Below are 10,151 nucleotides of genomic sequence, written 5' to 3' on the forward strand. Positions count from 1 at the left end.
AATCATAATTCTAAATTACATGTTTTCACATGATTTCATAAATCAAAAAGAACTGAGCTACATATTACATATTTTTATTTATTTTTTTAATTTATTTTTTAATCCTCACCCGAGGATATTTTTTAATTTATTTTAGAGTGGGAGGGAAAGACAGAGATGTTAGGGTCACAAGAGGAGAAACGCACAAGTCCAAAGTGGTGCAGGATTATGAATTTACTAGAGGCCCAGTGCACGAAATTTGTGCACTGGTAGGGTCTCAAAGTGGCTTCTGGCTGCTGGCTGGGCGCTCCCTTCCTTCAGCTGGCCAGCCCTGCCCCCTGGTTGAAAGTCCCTGTCGACCTCCCGGTCAAGGGGACAATTTACATACTATGCTTTTTTTATATAGGATTAGGTCATATGGATACCAGATGGGCTGAGCCCCTAAATGGCACTAGCCCCCAAGAACAGGGAGTTAGACATTTTAAAGGACTCTAGGCAGGCTTTTTCTGGGCGGAGAATTCTCTGGGTGGGTCCAGATCCTAGGAAGGTCTGTAGGGGACAGATAATGATCTTAGCAAGTGGAATGTGGTCTAAGCAAGAGGGAATGTTCTTTGTAAAGTGGCCTAAAGGTCAGTCCCCAGGGGAGGAGGTATCAATTCAATTATTTGATCAGACCTAACAAGAGAGAAACATTGATCTGAAAGAAACACATTGATTGATTGCCTCCTGCACACACTCTGACCAGGGCCTGGGCCAGGGAGAAGCCTGCAGCCAAGGTATGTGCCCTTGACAGGAATCAAACATGGAACCCTTGGGTCAGCAGGCTGACAATCTATCCACTGAGCAAAATTGGCTAGGGCCATATTACACATTTTTAAAATGGTTATTGTAATTTGAAGAATTTTTATTAAAAGTGATAAGGAGTTGGTTGGAATTTTCACAATATAAAATATTTACTACTATTTTATTCACAAATTCAGATCTAAGTTTCCTGAAAAGCTAAATGAACTAATAGGAATAATTAGGTACGTACGTAACAGCCACCCTCAAAAGTACTGACTTAACATAAAGTGATTACTTTAACAGCCCCCTTTTATATTTACAACAAAAGGCTAATGTTTTTGGCTAAGCACTCATTTTATCATGAAATGCAGACAGTCAGAGAAGAGACAGATGGATGCAATGGAATCAAGAAAAAGATCATATCAAAACTTTTTCATATTTATTAAAGGGTTTGACAATAAGGACTTCACAAAATGTCATGAAATTCTATCTGCTAAATAATAACCATCTATTCCTAAGTAGAAAACATGTCATATTATAGCAACTGTTTTAATGTGGAAATTCATTCTGAATTCTTCCTATAAAAATATTTGACTAAAACAATAAGCATCTTGGCAATAAAACTGACAATGTAGCTTAAGTAACATATTCCAGAAATATCTCCTGGGGAAAATTGGAATGTTTTATTTTGCCAGATAAACTCTGAACAAAAGTGCCATAAACTAGTCAAAGCTAGAAAGAACCCTCATGTTACTAGAAAAAAAAAATAGCATATAATGTGGACTTCCTCCATGTCAAATAGACAAACACTAATGACAGTGACTTATTTTATATATAAGGATGTAGAATATTCTCTTCAGAAGAAAATGATATTACAAGATAATTCTTATAAACAAATCTTATTGAAGTCTTGAGTAGCTTTTCAGAGAACATAATCACAAAATGGGTAGAGATAATTTATATGAGGTTAAAGGACTCCTTTATATTACAATATAAACACACTTGTCAAACTGTGATTCTCTTAAACATTTCTTTACTACCACACTCAGCTACTAGCAGTGTTTGGATGCAAAGGTTTAACACGTGCTAATCTAGACAAGCCAAGGCGGAGACTCTGATTTGGAGACTTAACAAACTCCCCTGCCAGTGGGCTGCTGCTGGTGCTGCTCCTTCCGGATACCGCTGAAAGAAAACACATCACCTGATGCTGATGATGTTAGAAATCTCTTAACAAAAATTAACTTATAAAACAAAAGCAAAAAATATAGTTAAGCATTATTCTGCTATACAGGTTCTATCAAGTTATAAACAAGATCAAAATAATAGAAAGTACTAAAGAGCAGAAAAAAAATATACTATTGCCCATTTTCAAACATCCCCAGAAGGCAAGGTCGTGATTCCAAAACTTTAAGGGTAAAAGCTGAAACAGATAAGTTAAAAGCAAATAACATTGGTTGTTGATGCATAAGAAGATGAATGTAATCATTTCCAAAGTAGAAGAAAAATGTAATGCATTTTTTAAAATCCTGCAATTTTTACAAATACTCTTTTGAAAGAATCTATTTTTTTAATTACTAAATCACTTTAAACATGACAAATGCTATTTTAATTTATTTATATGGGCTTCATTTATGCTACCATTCTAATGTAGCAATTATTGCCAGCAAGTACTAAATTTCAAATTTTAACCACTTAAATGTTCACAATTGATCATGACTGTAGTCATAAGAAGTACAAATGTGTGTACTCTTCTTCAAGTAAAGATTTATAAATATTTCCATGTTTCTAACCATCTGATTTATCATTCTTAATTGCATGGATGTGTCATATATCAAATTCTTTTAACAAACTTTTGAAGTGTTTACCATTTTCATATAAAGTTATAAAAATCTGACTACTTATTACTTTTTCTACTTTTGAATTCTTTTTAAGAAATTAATTCCTAAGACTAGTTCCTAGGCCAAAGGACAGGTTTATTTTTATGGGTTCTGTCAAGCTGTTCTACCTATAAAGGATTTATAGTAAACTAGAGGCTCAGTGCACGACATTCGTGCACTGGGGTAGGGAAGGCCCTCAGCGGTGCAGTCTGGGACACCTTGGGGGATGTATGTGTGCTGGCTTAGGCCCGCCCCTTAACGCTGCCTCAGAGGCGGGAGAGGATCCCACCACCGTTGCTGCACTCGCTACCCGTGAACCCAGCTTCTGGCTGAGTGGCGCTCCCCTTGTGGGAGCACACTGACCACCAGGGGGCAGCTCCTACGTTGAGCGTCTGCCCCTGGTGGTCAATGTGTGTCATAGTGACCAGTCATTCCGCCATTTGGTTGATTTGCATGTTAGGGTTTTATTATCCTATCTAATAATAGACAAACATGATAATTGACCGTACCTTCGCTACACATCCCATGGGCGAATCAGCATGATATGCAAATTAACCACCAACAAAGATGGAGGCTAATTTGCATACTGCAGGCAGGGTGGGACAGCACGAGCTGGCGCGAGCTGCCATCCAGGCCCCTGTGTGCGACCCCAGAAGCCACCTGCCTGCCGTCCGGGACCCAGATCCAGGTCCTGGGCCACAGGCCAGCACCTGTGTGTAGCCGCAGAAGCTGCCTGCCTGCTGTATCCCACTATGATCCACTGAGTTATGAGGCCAGAGAGCAAGGAGAACTTCCGCCCCTGAGTCAAAGTGGGGAGCAGAGGACACGGCCTCCCCTCCTAAAGTCGTCAAAGGACAGGACCTAACCTAAGCCACATCCTCTGAGACAGCCCGGCAGGCACCACTGACCCTCCCTGCAGGCCGGGCCCCCTCCCCCATCCCCTGTCCCTGCACAGCTCCCATAGCTCCCCACTGGCTGAGTCAGGCACAACAGGTTTGCAGCCACAGGGGCGATTTAGCAGCTAATGAAAAATGTGAGAACGAACAAATGAAGCAGCTACTGCAGTGGGGAAAAGACGTTCATCAAATTCTTTGTCTCTGAGAAACTGAGGCAGCCAGCACAGGCCCCTGCACGGGACGAGGATTCTGCTTCTAAAGAAACATCCTGGGGTTAGAAGTGAGGGGGTGCTGCCTTTCCCCTCTCAGAGCTCTAGGAGGAGTCTGTGCTCCCCTTCCCGGTATTCTTAACACCCAGAGACCACTCCTCAATCCAGGGCAGGAATGTTCCATGCTGACCGCCTCCAGAAATCCTGCCTCCCACCCTCCCCTGCCCTGAACATAGACGTGCCTGGACTGGGGTGAGGAGGAGAAGGAGAACTAGAGGGAAGGAACAGAGTGTTTGTTGGCGGCCATGTAAAAAGGACTATAACCCTCCCCTCCCACTGAGTCACTCCCTAAGGCAGCAGGAGACAGAGGGTCTGAGGGCAACCACACAGCCTGATGGCGGTGACCCAGGCACCAAGATGGTGTCTGTGCAACGGGGCTGAGGAGGTGTCAGAGGACCTCACCTCAGAAAGCCCAATACCTCTTTGTGTAAGAGAGAGAAGGTGGCAGGGAGGGAGAGAACAAATTGGACTCAAGAGGCCTCAAGGCCCAGATGAGGAGAATATACCAGGGATCAGCATGGACTTGAGCTCTGAGGTGAGGGTCAAGGGCACCTGGGTGGGGGCCAGCCCAGACAGAAGACTGAGGTCCAGATGTCCTTGACCCTGCTTGGTTCTTTGGCACCTCTGCCTGAGATATAAACTGTCTGACATGGAAGTACAACTCCAGAGAAGGGGGTGGGGAACCTAAGTTAAATAATATTTTGTTTTTGTTTTTTCACTTGGCAGAATGGGGGCTGAAGCTGAAGTTAGGTTTGGTTACTAAACAATAAAGAAAGTAACATTTCTTGCATACCTGACTGTATGGTCTGAGTTTGCTGCTGCCTACAAACCAAGAAAAAGTTGTAAAATGAAGCACTAATCTCTAAGGTTTAGGTCAGACCGAGGAGTAGTGCCACTCAGCCAGAAGCTGGCTCATGGCTGGCCAGTGCAGAGGTGGTAGCAGGAGCCTCTCCCACCGCCGTGGCAGCACTAAGAATGTCCAACTAACAGTTTAGGCCCAAACCCTTGGGGGCCTAAGCCTTTAGTCGAACATCCCCTGAGGGCTCCCTGGCTGCCAGAAGGATGTTTGACTGCAAACTTAGGCCTGATCCCCCAGGGAGTGGGCCTAAGTCGACAGGTGGACATCCCCCAAGGGGTCCGGGACTGCGAGTTTAGGATAATTATACCTGCTACCCCATAACCCAGAGTGCCCTAGATTATACTGCTTTATTACTTTCTAGTTTGAGGTATAAAATAGTATTTTATTAATTTATATTTCCTTAATTACCAGTGATGCTGAAATTCTTTTCATATGTATTTCTAGTTGTATTTCTTGAGACTATTAATGAGTTCATGTCTTTGGTTCATTTTCCCATTGGGATCTTGATGATCTTCTCATATTTGAATAAAACAGTAACTAACTGGCAATCTGAGGTCAAATCTACCTCTCAGATATATTGTTTAGTCCACATGGTGTAAAAAAAAAAACCTCATTATTAAAACAAGAGATTTCACTTTAAAATCTACATCTTTGGTTTCTCTTGTAAAAAATCAGACCTGGAAATAATCCTGCATGTAAACAATTAGATGGAGTTGAGCAACAGATGCTTCCTATCAAAGGGGTGTGAGCTCTTAAGTCCAACAATCCTTTCTCATCCAAGTTTATGACTCAGGCCCAATTCTCTCACATTACTTGCCTTACCCTTTCACACAATGAATCTATGAGCACTTTGTGCTTTATGATATTAACTCTTAATGGGGAGTACATTGAATCTATAGATTCCTTTGGGTAGTATGGACATTTTAATGATGTTGATTCTACCAATCCATGAACATGGTATGTTCTTCTATCTGTTTATGTCTTCCTCTCTTTTTTCAACATCGTGTAGTTTTCTGAGTACAGGTCTTTTACTTCCTTTGTTAAGTTTATTCCTAGGTATCTTAATTTTTTTGTTGCAATGGTAAATGGGATTGTTTTTTTAGTCTCTCTTTCTGACAATTCACTATTGCTATGTAAAAATGCCATCAATTTCTGGGTGATAATTCTAGCCTTTTATTTCTTCTTCTTGTCTGATCACAATGGCTAGCACTTCCAGTACTGTTGAACAGGAGTGGTGAGAGTGGGCATCCCAGTCTTGTTCCTGTTCTTAGGAAAATGGTTTTAGTTTTTGCCCATTGAGTATGATGTTGGTTGTGGGTTTGTCATATATGGCTTTTATGATGTTGAGGTATGAACTTTCTATTCCCACTGATATTAACTCTTTATCCATCCATGCCATATCATTCCATTATTTTTTTCTATCTTTCTTTATTATGCTACCTTTAAATTTCTTGTCATTAAATCATTTTTTTAAAAATTCCTTTTGTTGGGGAATCACTAATTATTCTCAGGAGAAATACACTGAGGATTATCCTTCTAATGACACTGCATCATTAATTCAGTAACTAATGCTCCTCCTTTCCTTCTCCAAAAAATTTTTTAAGTGCTCATTAAAATCTTAGTTGTTTAAACTGGAAAAAAACATTAAAGATTATATAGTGCCTAATATTTTAGATGATGGAATGAAGACTCATAAATTTAATCATGTCTCAGGCCTAAATCTGTCTATTAATACCTAGTTATGACTAGAGGAATGACCACTGTGGGCCAACCAAGAATGTCACTGAAAAGAAGTAAAATAAACCTGAGTAGACTTGGAATGACTGAGAGGACAGGGGACAAATGAAGAAAGACTTACTAGAAAGAGAAAAGTGCATAAAGAGAGGCTGTGACAGAAGAATACAAACACTGTGTTTAAGGGGCAAAAAATGTATCCATTTCACTGGAATAGAGGATTCCACTGATTGGACAAAAGCAAGTGGAGAAGGAACTATTAGGAAGGCACTAATAGTTTGGATATAAAATGAACAGGGCTGTGTTAGGGTTTTAGTAATGTCAAGAAGGGTGAAGGTCAAAAAAATCTTGAAGCATCAGTGAGACTTGGCTGTGGAACAAAGAAAACAAAATAAAAAGGTCAAGTTTGTGCGAGACAGAGGTTGAGTTTGCTAGGGCATTTGCTAAATGTTGGAATTCCCACGTATGAGCCTTGATGCTTCTTCAGTTGGACTGTGGAGGTCAGCAAGTCTTGAGCAAACTGATTTATTGCCAAAATATGTATAAGAATCTTAACTGTTAATACTCTTGACACTGTAATTCTTTTACTAGGAATTTATCCTAAGAAAATAATTAGGATGTGCCCACAGACTTCTAAAATAAAGATGTTTGTGCTTATTGCAACCTTATTTATAACATTAAAAACTAATAAATAATCTCAATGCTCAATATAAGGGAATGATAAAATGATGAATAAATGCAAAACCTTGGTTTTGAAGAAAATGTAACAATATGTATACCATTTACAATGAGGAAAACAATCTACCAGTGGTAACTTTCCAAGCCCCTGCTCTTGATTGATAAATATACCATACCTGGTGGGACCCACTTAGGTCTCTTGCTTTCACTTGAAGGGCTGCGTATTTGTAATGGTTTCCTAGTTGCCTCTGAAGAAAGAGAAACCTTTTGTGATGAGGGCTGAGATTCTGATTTGACAGCAGCTGGAGCAGAGTCTACTGAAGTCATTTATTAGAAAAACACACATAAAATAGAGTTTAAATCCAGCATGTATGTGTAAAAATTATAGTTATATAATATTATAAAAATTTAAAAGGCAGTGTCATTTTGAAAAACTTATTAATCAATAAACATTTACTGAAAACCTAAGAATAACCATCTTTTATGAGCATTTATATGATAGGCAGTGTAGTAAGCATATCATAAACATTATATTTAACCCTTACAGAAACTCTGATACAGATATTACCATCCCCAATGTCAGCAGTTAGGGGAACAGAGGTTGAGCAAACTGTCTGTGGCTTGATCACTAGTAAACAATATAATAGGATTAGGAACCAGGTCTGACTCCAAAGTTCATACTTCTTTTTTTAAATATATTTTATTGATTTTTCACAGAGAGGAAGGGAGAGAGATAGAGAGTCAGAAACATCGATGAGAGAGAAACATCGACCAGCTGCCTCCTGCACATCTCCTGCTGGGGATGTGCCCGCAACCCAGGTACATGCCCTTGACCGGAATCGAACCTGGGACCTTTCAGTCTGCAGGCCGACGCTCTACCCACTGAGCCAAACCGGTTTCGGCGCAAAGTTCATACTTCTAAACATTGCATAAAGTGTCTCATTAGTATGTGTCAGTGAGTCAATATATTAGCATCTAGGGCAGCGGTTCTCAATCTGTGGGTCGCGGCACCTTTAGCGGTCGAACGACCCTTTCACAGAGGTTGCCTGAGACCATCCTGCATATCAGATATTTATATTATGATTCATAACAGTAGCAACATTACAGTTATGAAGTAGTAACGAAAATAATTTTATGGTTGGGTCACAACATGAGGAACTGTATTTAAAGGACCAGAAGGTTGAGAACCACTGTATTAGCAAGTACTCAACACCACGCTATTTAAGGCAAGAGCAATTCCTACCATTAATAAATGGAGCCTGAATAATGAAAATTTTAGTTTCAAAAAAGCATTTCTATTAAGTAAATAACACATAAAAACATATATCAACAACTGAAACATATCAGTTTAATGAAAGTTATATTATAATAGTCTAACATAGATCATGAATTAAATATATCCTAACTTTTTAAAAAAATATATTTTATTGATTTTTTTACAGAGAGGAAGGGAGAGGGAATGAGAGTTAGAAACATCAATGAAAGAGAAACATCAACCAGCCACCTCCTGCACACCCTCTACTGGGGATGTGCCCGCAACCAAGGTACATGCCCTTCACCGGAATCGATCCCGGGACCCTTGAGTCCGCAGGCCGACACTCTATCCACTGAGCCAAACTGGTTAGGGCTATCCTAACGTCTTTTACAAAAGAAACAAGTATCCCATGTCAAAATTATTACAAATTGCAAAAGTTTCATTGTAGAAATGATTTCTAATGGAATTAGTTTTGAAAAAAACAAAAAGGCCCTAAACATGTGGCAAAAGGGTTCTCAAATAAAAAATTAAATAAGCATGAAAGCAAGAAGTTAGAATCATGCAAAGTTGCCTGGAGAAAATGTGGTCCAGTGGATAGAGTTTACAACAGGAATGGGCAAATATGGGTGCAAATCCCAGCTCTGCACTTATTAGTTGTAAGAATTTCAACAAATTATTTAAACTCTTTGAGCCTCAGTTTTCTCACTGCAAAATGCAGGTGATAACTGCTATATCAGAGGGGGGCTGTCAGTGCTAAAGGGAGGTAATACATAGGAAGTGCCAGATAGGTAGTGGAGCTCATTACTCTTGTCTGCTGTTCTCCCTTCCTCACCCCACCCTACTTTCTTCTATGTATTTTAACCAGAAATGAACACTGGCAAACCTTAAGGAGACCAAATGCAAAGATAAAAGAAACTCATTAAATAAATTACATTTTCTTTATAAATGTGTTTTAAACTAAGCTTACCTAATGAATTACATTTGGATTTAGCTTTCTTCTCTTTCTTTACAACTGGAGATTTAACCTTCATTTCTTTCTTTTTAATTTCTTTACTTTTTCTCATAGTGAAGTCTTTATCATTATCTTCACTCTCACTAAAATCAGAATCATCTTCAGAATCTTCACCTAAAACAAAAGATTACATGCTTCAGTTTTGTTATAAAAAGGAAGGCTTCTATGGCCTTGACTTTACAGCTTTTGTACCAGATTCCTGTGTAAATTTGTGCTAAGTCATTTCCTGTGTGAAACACTGCAATTATGGAGAGCATGGTTCCCTGGATTTGAATCCTGGCCCCTCCACCTACATGTTGTGTGACCTGAGACAGGTTGCTTGCTAACCGCACTGTGCCCCAGTTTCCCATGTATAAGGTGGGGATAACCACAAAACCTACATCACAGACTTGTTGTGTGGACTAAATGAGTTAATATAGGTAAAGCATGTGCAATAACATCTGGCTTACAGCAAGCAAAGTAGAATTGTTTGCTATTACTATTAGCATTATAATTTCCCATTAGTAATCTTTACTTCCGATTTTACCAGTTTAGCTCAGTAACTTTTTTTTTAAAATTTTTTATTACAAAGGGTATTACATATGTGTCCATTCCCCCCCCCCCCGCCCTAGACAGTCCCCTAGCCTCCACTATCCCCCAGTGTCTTATGTCCATTGGTTATGCTTATATGCATGCATACAAGTCCTTTGGTTGATCTCTTACCCCCCTACCTCCCGCCCCCCAACCCTCCCCAGCCTTCCCGCTGCAGTTTGACAATCTGTTTGAGGCAGCTCTGCCTCTGTATCTATTATTGTTCAAAAGTTTATAAT

The 10,151-nt window shown here is 39.7% G+C and overlaps 1 protein-coding gene across 1 annotated transcript in view; it reads right to left on the reverse strand.

The window, feature by feature from the left end:
• Positions 1-1,217: 1,217 nt before the first annotated feature.
• RAD51AP1 (RAD51 associated protein 1) overlaps positions 1,218-10,151 on the reverse strand; it is a 35,588-nt gene continuing 26,654 nt past the window's right edge. The window contains exons 8-10 of the mRNA XM_015572246.1: positions 9,298-9,456; positions 7,252-7,392; positions 1,218-1,944 (exon numbers count right to left, since the gene is read on the reverse strand). Of these exons, the coding sequence (XP_015427732.1) occupies positions 1,808-1,944; positions 7,252-7,392; positions 9,298-9,456 (437 nt within the window). The 3' untranslated portion in view covers positions 1,218-1,807. The remainder of the gene's footprint in view (positions 1,945-7,251; positions 7,393-9,297; positions 9,457-10,151) is intronic.

The sequence above is a fragment of the Myotis davidii genome, unplaced genomic scaffold (assembly GCF_000327345.1).
Source record: "Myotis davidii unplaced genomic scaffold, ASM32734v1 scaffold1373, whole genome shotgun sequence".
In the NCBI taxonomy this organism is placed as follows: Eukaryota; Metazoa; Chordata; class Mammalia; order Chiroptera; family Vespertilionidae; genus Myotis; species Myotis davidii.